At 38.0% G+C, this 16,505-nt stretch overlaps 1 protein-coding gene across 3 annotated transcripts in view; it reads left to right on the top strand.

The window, feature by feature from the left end:
• Positions 1-16,505, top strand: part of MAMSTR (MEF2 activating motif and SAP domain containing transcriptional regulator) — a 195,172-nt gene that overhangs the window by 96,688 nt on the left and 81,979 nt on the right. For all 3 annotated transcript variants that reach the window (XM_072110516.1, XM_072110518.1, XM_072110517.1), the window contains exons 6-7: positions 92-240; positions 380-505. In XM_072110516.1, the coding sequence (XP_071966617.1) occupies positions 92-240; positions 380-505 (275 nt within the window). The remainder of the gene's footprint in view (positions 1-91; positions 241-379; positions 506-16,505) is intronic.

Raw genomic sequence — 16,505 nt, 5'->3', positions numbered from 1 at the left:
ATGCTAATACAAACAACTGTCATATACATTTAGAAAAACAAAAATGAATGGAGATCTAAGTAATTTTTACCCAGATATTTTTACTTTAAAGATCATATCTCTTCATCTTCTGATACTTTTACCTTTGATGATGACATCACAAGCTCCTCTTCTTCATCCAATTCTTCTTCACCTCGCTTTGCTCCTTCTCCTGGTCTTTCAATTAACCTGTCCCCAACACCCACAAGCACTGCATTTCAGGTATGTGGCTGTAAAGGCACATTCATAAAATAGTACTAATAATTAAAAGCTACAGTGAATATTTTTTGGAATCTGGGCATTCAAAAAAAGACAACTGCATAAGGTAAACATTTCAATAATTACTGTTATTTTGTTCTAGTTTGATTCTCCTCAAATAATTCAGGTGAATCAACCAGTTGCAAGACTTATTGTGGAGACTGACCCATTGGCAACAAAAATACCAGCTATTCACCATTCAGCACAGACCTCATCTGGCGTTACTAAGGTATTTTCTTATTACAACCTTAAAGTTATGTACAGCAGAATATATTTGGTTTCTTTTTTTTCCCTTTAAAATGTATTTAGTTGATAACAATTTTTAATTGAAACAAAATTGCAAGAAGTCCTGGTCAATCTATTAAGCATAATGATCTCTTGATATAATAATGTCCCTTTAAAGCAGAACTTTAAAGCTGTAATGGCTAAAAACTTAAACTCTTCCTTCAGCCCTGCACTCTGGTTGTCATGATGAAACTGTGCAACAGGAGATACTGGTTGCAAAGGGGGTGGGGCTATGCAATGTGCTCAGTCCTGAGCCTTTGCTCAGTAACAGCAGGAAGTAGCTTCTGTAGCTGAGGACCATGTCTGCTCTTTCCTGTTTAAAGTCTGCACTTATATTAATAATAATGATAATCTTTATTTATATAGTGCCATCTAATTTCGTAGCACTTTACAGATTCTGGGGAAAATATACAGATAAAATTAGACATTATAGAGTAATAACAGTCATATGAAACAATAGGAATGAGGACCCTGTTCACAAGAGCTTACATTCTATGAGGATGAGAGTATAAGAGGTACAGGAGCTTGTATATTGATCTAGTCATTTTTATAAGGGAATGGAATAAAAATAATATAATGAATAAATATGCTGCAGCTTGAACCAGCCATCAGGTGCCATCTTATATGCAAAGTCCAAAGTCAGTAGGACTGCAGAAAAGCATTTTCTGGATAACCGACAGGGGGAATACCCAGAATTAGTTATAAAGAGTTAAAGTTGCATGCAGTTAGCGAATATGATAGGCCTGCCTTAATAACTGGGTTTTAAGAGCACATTTGAAGCTTTGGAGGTTGGGTATTAGTCTGATAGACTGGGCTAGGGCATTCCAGATAAGATGAGTGGGAGGTTTGAATTAAGGAACAGAATAATCTAAGATCACTGGCGGATCAAATAGCATGGGTTGGATGATAGAGTAAGAGAGGAGACATAGTTAGGTGCAGCATTATGAAGAGCTTTGTGGATGAGGGTGATTAATTTAAACTGAATACGAAAGGAGACAGGCAACCAGTGCAGTGACAGGAATCCGTGTAGCGTTTGGTCTGAAAGACAAGCCTGGCTGCTGCACTGAGAATGGATTGTAGACAGTGGCGTAACTAGGAGTGGCAGGGCCCCATAGCAGCCTTCGTCTTGAGGCCCCCCTTCCCACTTAAAAATTATACATATTTGTATACTCACACATGCAAGTTACAATCACAAATTTATACACTTGTGCACATTCATATAGAGCATAAACACACACATACAGTGACATAAATAGGGGAGGATATGCATTATTATATCCAAATTATGCTGCACATTGTACATCATAATATGTATATATCATATATGTGATGTATATATGCTGCATCTGTGACGCGTATGTGCTGTATGTGTAAAAGGTTGATACAAAAATGAGACTGCTGGGAGTAGAGGAAAATCTGTGTATTTGGGTAAGCTATTGGCTTGGTGATAGAAAGATGAGGGTCATCATTAATGGCACATTCTCAGATTGGGTCGAAGTTACCAATGGGTCATAATGCCACAAGGGTCATAATTAATATTTTTATTAATGACCTCATAAAGGGTATAAACAGTAGGGCTTCAATATTTGCAGATGATGCTAAGTTCTGTAAAGTAGTTTAACATTACAGAGGGATTTGTGGAAACTGTAGGAATGGCTTATGAGGTTTAATGTAGATAAATGTAAAGTTATGCACTTGGGCTGTGGAAACAAAGAGTACAATTATGTTCCAAGCCATCAATTGCATGGTTAAATATTTTAGTGACTATTTTTAGTGACTATTTTTATTAAAGCAAATAAAATCATGGGATGCAACAAGAGAGGGACATAGTTTTTCACTTATTCAAATTCCTGGTTAGACCATACATGGAATATTGGGGCAGATTTACTTACCCAGTCCATTCGCGATCCAGCAGCGCGTTCTCTGCGCTGGATTCGGGTCCGGCCGGAATTTATTAAGGTAGTTCCTTCTGCTGCGATGAAGAGCATCAGAACGCACTGGAATATACCGAGCCGGGCCGAGTGAAGGTAAGTGCAATTTTTGCGACACATATTTTTTTTTAAATGCGGCGGTTTTTCCGAATCCGTCGGGTTTTGTTAGGCCACGCCCCCCGCAAATTGGAAATATTCGGGTAACACGTCCGGAAACGCGAATCGGGCCCTTAGTAAATGACCCCCATTGTGTACAACTTTGGGCAAGAGTGTATAAAAAGGACATACAATAAATGGAACAGGTGCAGAGAAAAGCAACCAAACTTATTAGGGAAATTGGAAGACTAGAATGTGATACAATACAACAACTATTATTGATTGTAAAAGTGATCCAGGCATTGTAGACGAGAGACAATATATACAATACACACAGATATAGGCAATAAACAAGTTTCCTTTGGAGACAAGAATACTGAGCGTGCATGGGGGGCAACCCACACTTTTTGTCCCAGTGGCCAATGTTCTGATGTTATGGAATCAGGAAGTATGTCAACATAGCTGGCGATATCGGTTGCTGATGTTGCTTTGTTGCTAGAGTAATGTTGATGATGAAGTTGTTGGAACATGGGGTGGCGTTTATTCTAGACCATCTTAAGGCATCTTTCTTACCATCTTTCTGTGATACTATGTGCCTTTTTGGTGATTTTGGCGAGTTTATGCCATTGCTCCAGCACACAACGGCGAAGAATAGGATGGAGGCTATTATGGCAAAACATCCTCAGAAACTTGTTGCAAATCTAGAAGGATTTAAGTTTCCTTCTAGATTTCCTTCTAGGCCTTTTATTATACTTTGTCGCTTTTCATCTCCCAATCTAATCTTTTGTCTATGAATATTCCCAGGTACTTATAGGTGCTCACCTGTTCTATTTCCTGGCCTGTGATTTTGATATGAATACAGCGGGGGTTGCTCCTTTGCAGGTCTATGACCATTTCCGTTGTTTTATAAGCATTAAGGATTAGGTTGTTGCTTTCACTCCATTTGTTATCTGTGATGCACACAAGAATCAGAGTCATCTGACAATTTCTGTAGGTGACAGAGATCTGTGTGAAGTCTGAAGTACTGAGACCTGGGTGCATGCTTATTTGATTATTTGCTTAGTATTATGACCGAACATCCCTCCCCCATTTGGATTTATTGTGGCCAACTCTCAGATGGTAAAGAATACAGAATTCAATAATGGATTAATAAACTTGGGGTTATTTACAATGAACAAATATCCAAATGATCATTACATGGATCTCTCCAAAGATCTTTTTATATCTAGGCCTTTGACCAGGACAAGGAAGCATCCTTCATGCCTAGAGGAGAAGCTTTTATCCGATCACCATAAACCGGGATTATTTACTGTAATACTTTCTGCTGCAGGAGGTGGTTATGGCGGATTCTCTTCACATGTTCAAGAGAGGATTGGATTACTTTCTTGAGAGCAAAAATATCATGGGTTATTGGAAAAAAAAATATATTTTTTTACTTCTTATAGGTGGCTCTTGATGGACCTACTTCTTTTTACAACCTTCTATAATATGATATAGGTATCAGTGGAATTGTTTTGAGAGGCTCTCTCCAGCTATGCTAAAATATTTTTGGCCAGGTAACTTCAGAGTTACACTTTTACATTAGCTTCTGTTGGAAACCTCCCACATGCAATACTTGCTGATTTCAACCCTTTACAAATGGTGAGAAATGTGCCCATTGTGGAGTACTTAAGAACAGAATAAGCATACTCTACAAAATTCTCTTTTTATTAGGAATGTGAAAAGAATTTCCCAACATCTCCAGAATGTTAAATGCATACACTTTGTAAACCAAGTTCTCACTATCTTTAAAACAAGCCATACAAATATAATGACTTGTACAAACTGAGTATGCTCAAATTGTGCTGGGAATTGGTATATGACCCCCTAAAGTCCTCTACAACACAAATTTTATAGTTTTTATATTTTATGTTTCATTAATATTTTACTTTATTTTTTTAGTTTTTTCATCCTACGCTCCGTGATGAATGACAGCAGTAAAAAAGCATGAGAGACTGAAACACATAGCTATGGGTAAAGAAATGTTTGGAGATGTTATAAACAGCTACCCAGACAAGAAATGCTTATTAGAAGAGGGCAGAAAAAAGACAGGCGCTCCCTCGGTCAGATAAACACATTTTTTTCTGGAGGTGCTCGAGGTTCTGTGTGTGTGGTTACGCTCACCTTTAACCCCTTAACGCTGCAGCCCTTTTTCATTTTTGCGTTTTCATTTTTCACTCCCCACCTTCAAAAATCTATAACTTTTTTATTTTTCCAAGTACAGAGCTGTGTGAAGGCTTATTTTCTTCAAAATGGTGGTATTTAATATTCCATACCGTGTACTGGGAAGCGGGAAAAAAATTACAAATGCAGTGAAATTTTAAAAAAAAATGCATTTGTGCCGTATTCTTGTGGGCTTGAATTTTACGGATTTCACTGTACGTTTTCATGACATTTACAGTGTTTTCATTTTTAGTACTGTGCGATCTTTTGATCACTTTTTATAGAATTTTTTTTTTAAATGGCAAATAAGTGCCATTTTTTACTTTGGGCGTGATTTTCCGTTAAAGGGTTAAACACAGTGAAAAAACGGTATCATAATTTTATAGATTGGCATTTTTGGACGCAGCGATACCTAATGTGTTTATGATTTTTAATGTTTATTTATATTTATATCAGTTCTAGGGAAAGGGGGATGATTTGAATTTTTAGGTTTTTTTATTATAATTTTTTTTAAAACTTTTTTTTTATTTTTATTTTTACTATTTTTCATACTCCCTAGGGTACTTTAACCCTAGGTTGTCTGTACGATCCTATCATATACTACTGTATGGCAGTATATATGGATTTTACTCCTCTAATAGCACATTGTAATGCATGGGTGAACCCAAAGTAACCTCGGGCCTTCGGAAGACCTGAGGGTACCATGGCGATGAATCGCCGCTCCCCGATGACGTCACAGAGATGGGCTTTGCTGCATATTGCAGCGAAGACCCATCGCTAACACCCACGGTCGGTGCTTGCATGTTTTCTCCAATATCGTTCCCCCGAACGTCATCGGGGGGCGGCGATTGATTGCCATGACAGCCTCGGGTCTTCATCAAACCCGAGGCTGCATGGTTTATGCAGATTCGTTACAATGAGCCAGTGGCTCATTGTAATGAATTGCATGCAGAAATACCATATACTGCAATACAGTAGTATTGCATTATATGGTAGGAACGATCTGAACATCTAGAGTTAATGTAAAAAAAAAGAAAAAAATGTTTAAAAAAATGTAAATTTGGTATCAACGCTGTTGTACCGAACCAAAGAATAAAGTGGAGCAGTTATTTGGAGCGCAGAGTGAATGTTGTAAAAACTGATCCCACAAGAACATGACGCACATGCGTTTTTTTTCAATTCTTCCACATTTGGATTTTTTTTCCTGCTTCCCAGTACACGGCATGTTATAAAAAATAACATCACAGGAAAGTAAAATATGTTTTGCACAAAATAAACCCTCACACAGCTCTGTACACGGAAAAATTAAAAAGTTATGGATTTTTGAAGGTGGAGAGCGAGAATGAGCGAAAAAACCCTGCGTCCTTAAGGGGTTAATTGTCAAACAATGTCTGTGAATAGTTGGTCGCGTGCCTATCTTGTAACATGAGTGGTGTTGAGGGCTGAGTTACCTATGGGGGCCACATGAGGTTGTATGTTTGAATCTTCAATGGTGTTATGCTCAATTTCAAAGTGGGGAGCATGAATGATGTCAGTGTTATTGTTTTCTGTTTCGAGGACCATGTTGCAGTTCTTGTGGTTTGGGTTTTGGAGGTTTTTTGGTTGTCTGGCCTTTGGAATTGTTATATCTCTCCATTGTACATTGTACGTCGATCGTGGAGGGGGTATTGTTCTAGGTTCGACTTGCGGTCGTGGGTTTTCAACCGGGGTAGTATTCTTGGTGATTGGGTGTCTGTGGGGTTTATTATCATCTGATTCACCGATGTGTGTCAGTTTTTTGTGCCAGACTCTATATCTAGAGTGACATCTGTCGTTTCTGTCCCTATTGAGTTTGTTTGCTTTTTTTTTTATAAATTAGTTCGTTTTCCATTCTATGTAGTTTGTCACTGATGTTTCTATTAATCTTATGGAAATCGTGGTGTGTTTGGAATCTAGTAAGTTGTGTAGTGATGGAGCGGTTGTTATTTATAGCCTTATTGAGGTATAGTGCTATTACTAAACATGAGTCAAATCATTCTAATAGAAATGGACTCATAAGAAAATAAATTTAGAGTTTGGGGATTCATAAGGAAGTTGTTAACATGATGGTCTTTAAGTAAAAAATGTTGATTTTTGTTCATAAATACCAAGATAGGTACCATAGAAATAGAATCACAAGGCTTTCTTGATGGAATTCAGATGGTTATGCTGAAGTATGTGATAACATGATTATAGTATATCAATAAATGTTGATCTTTTGTTCAACTATAAATGTGAATTCTTGTTCATTGGAAAATAAAACTTCCCCTGAAAAAAGACCCAGTGCTTCTTTAGGAGCAAAAATTTATATAAAACGCATTCTTATTTTCAGGGAAACACTGTATATATACTGTTTATGGGTGGTAGTAGAGTAACTGGACGTACAAGTCTGATGCCTCATCCTAGCAATGTCGTATAGAAAGGCGGACAAGGAGAGACCAGAAAAGCGCTCATAGAGTAGTATGGTAGTAGCTTATGGTGCTTATGTAGCTTATGGTGCTGAATGGAGAGAGGCTCACCGGATGTGGTTGTGCTGATTTAGGCACAACTCTAATGAAAGTGTAGATGGTTAATGTCTCCTGGTGCTGCCCGTGGACAAGGGTCGTCAAGATTCGGTTGCCAAACCTTTTAAAACACAAATAATTCTTTTATCTACTTTTTGTACTATATATGTACCTTTCCCCTCCCCAAATACCTTTTTTTATGTTCCCCCAGTATCTATCCACTTGATAAAGGAGTCATTGTAGACTCTGAAACGCGTTGTGTTCCAGAGATACGAAATAAAATACCCCCGTTTTTGGATTCATCTTGTGTATGTCACCTATCTGTGTGCGCCGAACTGAGACAAGTACCTCCCCTGCTCATCCTAGCAATAGCATGGGCTCAGAAGCAGAGCCTGTTCAATTGCTGAGGGAGCCCAGCTGTGTGTGACAGCTGGACTCCCCGGCTAACAGCTGCAATCATAATACTCACAACCCTGTCTGTTTAACCCTATAGACACAGCAGTCATGGTGACTAGTATTGTCTTTAGGGCATTGCCAGGTGCTTACCCAGCCGAATAACATCCTCTGTGCTAGACACCAAGGTATTGACTGCTTTAATGGCTGCCCTGGCATCCTATGATGTGACCTAGGGCTTCCTTCAGAAGATGCCTGTTAATGCATAGGCCGATTAATGCAATATACTGCAATACATTAGTATTGCGGCATATTACACTGAACAAGTGATCAAATGATTACTTGTTCAAGTCCCACACAGTAGAAAAAATTTTAACCAAAATTGCAAACAAGCCATAAAACGCTCTAAACAAAAAATAAAAAATTTCATGCCTCTTAACACCTTAAGGACACAGCCTAAATTGGCCTTCAGGACACAAGCCTATTTTTCAGACCTGACATGTATCATTTTGTTTGATAATAACACATTAACTTATCTATGTTATTTTGAGATTGTTTTTTCTTGACACACTGTGCTTTGTCAGTGGTAAATGTTAGTTGATATGATTCATGTTTTTTATTAAAAAGGGGAAATGTAGCAAAAAATCTAATAAATCAGCAATTTTTCTAATTTAACATGTTTTTTTTTTCAGACAGACAATCTTACCATCCAAATTACTTAATAAATAGCATTTACCATAGCTCTGCATTATATTTTAATAACTTTGTAAACATTCTTAAATTTTTCTAGGATGTTAGCAGACTTACAATAGTAACAGCAATTTATAGGAAAATTTGGAAACCGTGTTTATGGACTATTGCAATTAAGAAAGAGCTTTTTAAAAGACTTTGCAATAAAAAACCATCACAAATGACTTCATTTTCAGAAATGCCCCCATCCAGCTTTTCAAAACCACTTTTAGAAAGTTTTTTTAACCCTTTCGGTGTTTCACAGGAATTAAAGAGAAATAGAAGTAAAATTTTGAAAAATAAATTTTTTCACTAATATATTAATTTAGGCCTAAAATGTACAAATTTAGGAACCCCCCCCATTTTATTGCACAATTACTCCTGAGCACGCAAATACCCCACATGTGGGTGTAAACAGCTTTTAGGGCATATAGCAGGGCACAGAACAGAGCGAGCACCATTTGGTTATGAGTGGGTAGATTTTCCTGAAACTGTTTTAGGCCACCATCATTCATTTACAAAGACTCTGGGGAATGGGAACATTTAAAAACCCCAACAAGTGACCCCATTTTCGAAACTACACCCCTGAAGAAATTTATTAAGGGGTACAATGGCCTCTGTGTTTCACAAAAATTAAAATAATATGGAAGTCAAATTTTTAAAAATAATTTTTTTCACTAATATATTAATTTAGGCCTAAAATGTACAAATTTACAATGGGTTGTAGGAAAAAACACACACCCCATTTTATTGCACAATTCCTCCCGAGCACGAAAATATCCCACATGTGGGTGTAAACTGCTTTAAGGGCATATAGCAGGGCACAGAACAGAGCGCCAACGAGCACCATTTGGTTATGAGTGAGTAAATTTTCCTGAAAGTTTTATGTCACACCTTTCATTTACAAAGACTTTGGGGAATGGAAACAGTTAAAAACCCCAACAAGTGACCCCCTTTTGGAAAAACCCTTAAAGGTTTCCAGGAGAAAGCAATAGTGACTTATAGGCCCCATTCCACACTTATAGTAGATTTGAGGTAACAGAATAATGTAACACCACCATAAGTGAACCTTATTGAAAACAACACCCAGAAAGCAGAAATTATTCATCTAGGGGTATAATGAAAGTTTTTGGCGCTAGTAAAATTAAATCCAGGCAAAATCTATTTGCACATGTTGTGAAGAACACTTGTTCCTTCTGTATTCATCTAGGGGTATAATGAAATGAAATGAAATGTGGTTTTAAATTTTAGGTATAATATCACTTTGCAAATGGCCAACATTGCAATGAAATTTTGGGCATGTTTGTTCAGGATCATGTAAAAATAACAAAAATGACAAAATAACAATAAAATTAATATTCCAGGGAAATATGGCAAGCGCGGAAACAGTCTTTGATGCACAACCCTGGCTTATCAAGTGTCGCATTGATAACCCGTATCTTTGCGTGTTCCCTTCTTGTAACACACACAGCATTTTTTGTATGGCCGTCTTTTCTTTTCTGTGGGGGGGATCTCAGATGGGAAATGTTGTCCTGGCACAATTCTGCTGGTGTGACTAGTATGGGATGTGCTCGCACCCTCTTCACCCTCTGGGAACAGTAATTGCTTTATTACTTGTTCTTGGTATGCCAAGTATGTTACTTATTGGCGGGTCTTGTGGTAAATGATAAAAGAATTATACAATGCAGTTTGCACTAAATGCACTGCAACTTTTTTGTAGCAAGTGCGGGACTTGCGAATCGCATTATATGGCTGTAGCATTTGATCGGCTAGATCACCCCTCCCATGTGTTGGCTGTACTCCTGTATGCAGACTGGCTTGAGGACTGTGGCATTGGCTCCTCTAACAGAGACAGGGGTGCTGTAATCTGCATGGATAGATGTGAGGACAAACACATCTCTCTTGTCCTTATATTTTGTCAGCATGATGTTATTCTGCTTTCACCCCGTCTCAATTTAAGGTCCACCAGATTTTTTGGGAGGCCTCTTTGATTCCTCCTTATTGTTCCGCAGGCCACTGTTCCTTTTTCAAGGAGGCACTGAAAGAGAAGGACACTTGTATAGAAATTATCTTTGTAAAGGTGATAGCCTTTACCCATCAGGGGGAATAAAAGATCCCACACTCAGGTGGACAGATCTGGGAGTCCTTTCCCTCATAGATACGGAATTTGTAGGTGTATCCGCTTTCACTTTCACTTTCACAGAGCTTGTAAACTTTGATCCCTTATCTAGCTCTTTTGCTTGGCAGATATTGCCGAAATTTAAGCCTACCTCTAAAAAGTACAAGTGACTCGTCGATGGCTACATTTTTTTGTGGGGTGTAAACTTCCATAAATTCCTCATTAAAATGAGTCACTACTGGCCTAATTTTGTACAATCGGTCTTAGGCATGGTCACCAGCAGCAGGACACTGACTATTATCACTGTAATGCAGAAATTTTAACAGCGCCTCAAAACGTGGTCTTGTAATTACAGCCCTGTACACTGGTGTGTGGTATAAAACGTCACTGGACCAATATGACCGGGTGCTAGGCTTTTTAACAAGTCCCATATTAAGAAAGAGCCCCCAGAATTTTTTTAATTCTGTGGCATTAGTGCGGTGCCAACTCTGGCTTCTAGCATAATAGGATGTGGGGTGACCGGCCAGAAATTGTTCTGCATACAGATTTGTCTGTGTAACCATTAGGTCTACAAATTCCTCTGTAAAAAAATTAAAAAAAAATGAAGTTCCATGTACCCATCTGTATTAGTATTTATTCCTGGGTTGGAACTGAATGCTGGAATTTGGGGAGAAAACCTGGGTCACTTGACTGCTCTTCACTCTGCCTACTGCGCCTTTGTGAGGGTTCATCACTGTCACTAGAGGAGGACATTAGAAAGTGTTCTTCATCACTTGCAGTGTCTGTATCTGAACACATGAAGGCACAGGCCTCATCCGCAGAATACACCCGTTTAGCCATGCTAGAAACTATATTTTTTTGTATTTTTTTAGTTTTTTAGTATTTTTTTAATAGTTTTTTTTATTTTATGGTAAAACAAAAAACTAACTGAAACGTCAGCGCAGGAAGGGATACAAACGCTGAAGATCTGTGTAGGTGTAAGTATATGTAATAATGTACCCCTACAGTACTAAACTGATACTATATCTATAAAACTAGAAACTATATTTTTTTTGTATTTTTTTAGTTTTTTAGTATTTTTAATAGGTTTTTTTATTTTATGATAAAACAAAAAACTAACTGAAACGTCAGCGCAGGAAGGGATACAAACGCTGAAGATCTGTGTAGGTGGAAGTATATGTAGTATACAGTACTAAACTGATACTATATCTATAAAACTAGAAACTATATTTTTTTTGTAGTTTTTTAGTTTTTTAGTATTTTTTTAATATTTTTTTAAATTTTAAGATAAAATAAGAAACAGTAACTGAAATGTCAGTACAGGAAGGGATCCAAACGCTGAAGGTCTGTTTAGGTGTAAGTATATGTAATAATGTACGATTTTATATACTGCTTTTGTGTATACAGTATATATCCCTAACCGCTAGCCCTGATCACTAACCCTAATCGCTGACCCTAATCACTATAGATATTCAGCAGCCCTGACCACTATCCCTAATCACTATCCCTAATTACTATCCCTAATCACTAGCCCTAATCACTGTCCCTACTCACTGTCCCTAATCACTAGCCCTGATCACTAGCCCTGATCACTAGCCCTAATCACTATCCCTAATCACTAGCCCTAATCACTAGCCCTGATCACTAGCCCTGATCACTAGCCCTAATCACTAGCCCTAATCACTATCCCTAATCACTATCCCTGATCACTAGCCCTGATCACTAGCCCTGATCACTAGCCCTAATCACTAGCCCTGATCACACAAGGAACAGGGGTGTGGAGGGGGTCCGATTGGGTTTTGGGGGGTATTTGTTCGGTTCACGGCTCTGATCCTGTCACTTCTGTCACGAAATATGACAGAATCAGACCCGGGAACCAGCTCTCCCCTCCCTCTTTAACAGTGATTGTTGGGCAGGGACGGCTGTGATAGGTCCCTGGCCCGATGTCCGTGACATACAGTTTCAATGTATGACAATATAGATCGTCTTTTTGCGCGAAGTACCCGCGGAAAAAGACGATCTATATCGTCTAGCGTCGCTAACGTGTTAAAACAAGGCAATGCAAAAACAAGCAAATGAGTTCTATATTCTGCAAAACAAGTTAACCATAAAAAGTTTAATAAATTGTTATCTTTATTTAATGGGTCACCACGATTATAAAGATAACCATATTATTTTTATGGTATGGTAAATGGCTAAAAAAAAGCTAAAAACCCTAAACCACAACCTCAATCAATGATTTTCTTATCCCCGCAAAGAAAGAGTTAATAAAATCTCATCAATTAGCTATTAAATCCCCCTAAATCAGTGGTGGCGAACCTATGGCACGGGTGCCAGAGGTGGCACTCAGAGCCCTTTCTGTGGGCACTCAGGCCATCGCTCCAATTTCACCAAACAAGACCAAATCCACCAAATCTTCCTGCAGTTCCAGGCAATTTAAGAGATGCTGCTCTCAGCGCTATTTTAAAGCGACAATTCATTGGCTGTTTGAAACAGTGGGAAAAGTGAGAAGGTGTTGAAAGAACTGCATTGTCTTTAGAGCTCATCCTGCTGGACCCACCATTCTTCCTGGAGAGAAGCTACAATGATGGTCTGAATTTATTTGCCCACCTTTTTTCAACTCTATTGGTGGCCTTAGGGGAGCCAATACAATTGAATGATGTAGAAGAACTGGTAGCAATAAGTTACTGCTTGAAATGGCACATCCTGGTAAATAAGTGGAATTTGGTTGTAGTTTAGGCACTCGGTCTCCAAAAGGTTCGCCATCACTGCCCTAAATGATGAACATGAAAAGTGGATCCATGTGCCTATATAGCAGTTTATCAACATAGATGTTGTATCAGCAAACTTTAATTTATTGTTCCAAAAAATAAATTGTAAATTTCATTTTGCTTAATATCCTAGAAAAATGAGGGGATGCATAAAAAACTGTGCCAACATAAAACATACATTCTGAAAATGTAAGTTATGGAATTATTTGGGTGAAAAACAAAGAATTTAGAACATTAAAAATGCAGACATTTTCTAAATTTTGGACAAATTAAATTTTTCAAGTTTCATTTTTTTTCATAACTAAACACAAAAGATATTAACCACATTTTTCCAATAATATGAAGTATAATTTATCATAAGAAAAGATTCTCAAAATCACTGGGATATATTAAAGCGCTCCAAGGTTATAACCACTTATAGTGACACAGGGAAGATTGGCCAGGTGGGAATTTGGTTTAAGCACCAATTAAATACAGAGAAATGGGGGGTACCGTACAATCAGATATCAGTAGTGGGTATATGGGCACCGTACAGACATGTAAACTCACAAGAAAAGATGTGCCATAACAACCCAAAAATAAATATCAAAATTACTTTATTAATTTACAAACAACAAAGACCAGACAAACAATATAAAAACAATTAAAAAGTGTAGAAACTACACTGAAAACTCGATGTGGTGAGTATAATAAACTCACCAACAACCATCCCTGGTTCCACTAGTCATAAGGGTTACTGCTCAAATACACACAGAATAGGGGCGAGAGTAGGCGTCCCTAATTCATATGATACAATAAAGTGCATGTAAACAAACAATGATATTATAGTCAGTATGGAAAATACAAGTACAGACAATATATGCTCAGCATAGCCAGGCATGATAACCACAATGACCATCCTAAATGCAAAACCTGAAGTCAGCATGGCTGTACAAAAAGGAGCAAAGAACCCCAGGCAACCAGGGAATGAGCGTGTCCACCCCACACGTTCTGTCACTCACGGAGACTTCATCAGGGGAAGTGTGGACTGGGAGTTTAGCTGGCGTTTTTATGTGCATGTGTTGGGGACATAATTGGCCCACCCGCGGTCACCCTCTCACCTGTGCAGTCAGGTACGGCGCCTAGTTCATTTCCGGTGGAAAGCCTCTGAATGAGCGCGCTCAGAGAACTTACTGAATACTGCGCATGCGCCAAAATTCACTGGATTTACTGAATACTTCGCATGCGCCAAAATTCATTGGACGGACAGAATAAACAACAAGGCGCATGCGTTGTGTGGCGCAATGTTACTAATTTACTAGGATGACCGCGATCCAGTTGTGATACGATTCGTTACTTAATATTGTTGTAAGCACATCAGTAGTCGCATAGATAAATAATCGTTTGTAAACACACATAAATTAAAGACATATATGATACAAAGTAGTAGAAATGACAATAATTATCAAGTACTACTAAAGGAGCATTGGATACATCATTGCATAGTGTAGAAAAAAGTTGAGTACCGTAAAGGTGGCAGTGTGCAAAGTGGTGTATAACACAATTCATGAATATTAGTCCAAAAATAGTGGAAACCTAGAAGTCAAGCAGCGACCTATGTGCTAATCTATGATATTAGGTAGTGAAAATCTGAACATCAGACGGCAACCTATCAAGTGTCCACAAATAAAGAGAACAAGACGCATACAGGTAAGTTGAAAATAAAAATAAGTGTGATCATCTTATTTACAGACGAAGAATAAGATATTAAGAAGACGCGATTACCAGCAAGTGCTGACAAAGTAAATGAAGAATAATAAATAAGTATAGGTATGGCACACGCATGCTGAACCAGGGTGACCATAATATTCCACATGATGCGTACCTTGACTATGAAATAGTCAATGAATACTGCAATGGTCAACCTGTAATGTTTTCAAGAGTGCCACGGGTGGGTGCCCCCAATTACCCATCACAACTAGTCCAGGACCCAACAAGAGGCGGGCAACTGATACACCCAAACTAACAGACCTGACAGGATATCATAAATTTGAGTTGGAGGTTATTTGAGTATGTAGACCACAACATCATTCATTTTGAATTATCCTTTAACCCCTTAAGGAATAAGCCCAATTTTTAAATCTGCGCTTTGATACTATAAGCTTTAACATATTCAGATAATTTTCTCGTTATACATTGTACTTAATAATAATAATAATAATTCCTTTATTTTTATAGCGCACACAGATAACGCAGCGCTATGCAGAACTTGCCAAATCGGTCCCTGTCCCCAATAGAGCTCACAATCTAATACTTCAAATTAATGAAAATATTTGCACAATATCTTTGAGTTTAATTATCAAAAAATATTTGCTTTTCAGGCAGATAGTCATAGCACCAAAATAATTTCCAGAATGTCTGCTTTATTTTGTTAGGCTTTTTTATGCATTCTCTCATTTTTCTATGCTGTTATGGGGGTTAGATTTGTAGGTGTAAGTTTTAACATTTTTATCAAAATCACCAAAACCAATACTTCCAGGCTCCTGCTCAGTTTTAAAGTGACTTTGAGTGGCATAATAATAGTCATTTTTTGTGTGTGTGTGTCAGGAGGAAGGATAGTTGAGGGGCACTGCATTTAGACAGTTTTGTAAATTAAGTACATCCATTCATATTGCTAAAATGTAGCGTGGGGCACCAACGTAAAATATCACTAAGCGGTGCTCTAGCTCAAAAAACGTCTGTAGAAGTACAAGTAACAATCCAAAAGAAGGAAAAAATAGAGCTGGTACTCACCAATTAAAAGTCAATTCTTTATTCCAACATTGTAAAAGACATTGTTGCAGGAGGGAAGAAAACCACAGGAGCCCAAAGACGGACCTAGCTTCCTAGCTTGTCGGCGTCCTCACCTGCACTTTAATTGAGGGTGCTGAACCTAGTATCCAAGCAACCAATAAACAAACTCCATGAGTGGTTCACTGATAGAAGTGGGAAATCCCACAAGCGCAAAACATCCGGAGCACAACAAGACCCAGAAGAACAAGCTTGCATAGTCGTATTGCGTAGTCATATAAAGGTTTTTAGTTTCCTAACAATAAAGTGCTACTTAAGCCTGTATTGTATCATTTATACGACCACACTCAAACACTAAAAATAGAAGCAGAAATGCATCAAATATAATAAAACAAAAAATTAACGGAGCAGC

The sequence above is a fragment of the Engystomops pustulosus genome, chromosome 6 (assembly GCF_040894005.1).
Source record: "Engystomops pustulosus chromosome 6, aEngPut4.maternal, whole genome shotgun sequence".
Classification (NCBI taxonomy): domain Eukaryota; kingdom Metazoa; phylum Chordata; class Amphibia; order Anura; family Leptodactylidae; genus Engystomops; species Engystomops pustulosus.
The sequence above is the reverse complement of the archived record's forward strand: the minus strand, read 5'-3'. Positions and strand labels throughout refer to the sequence as shown.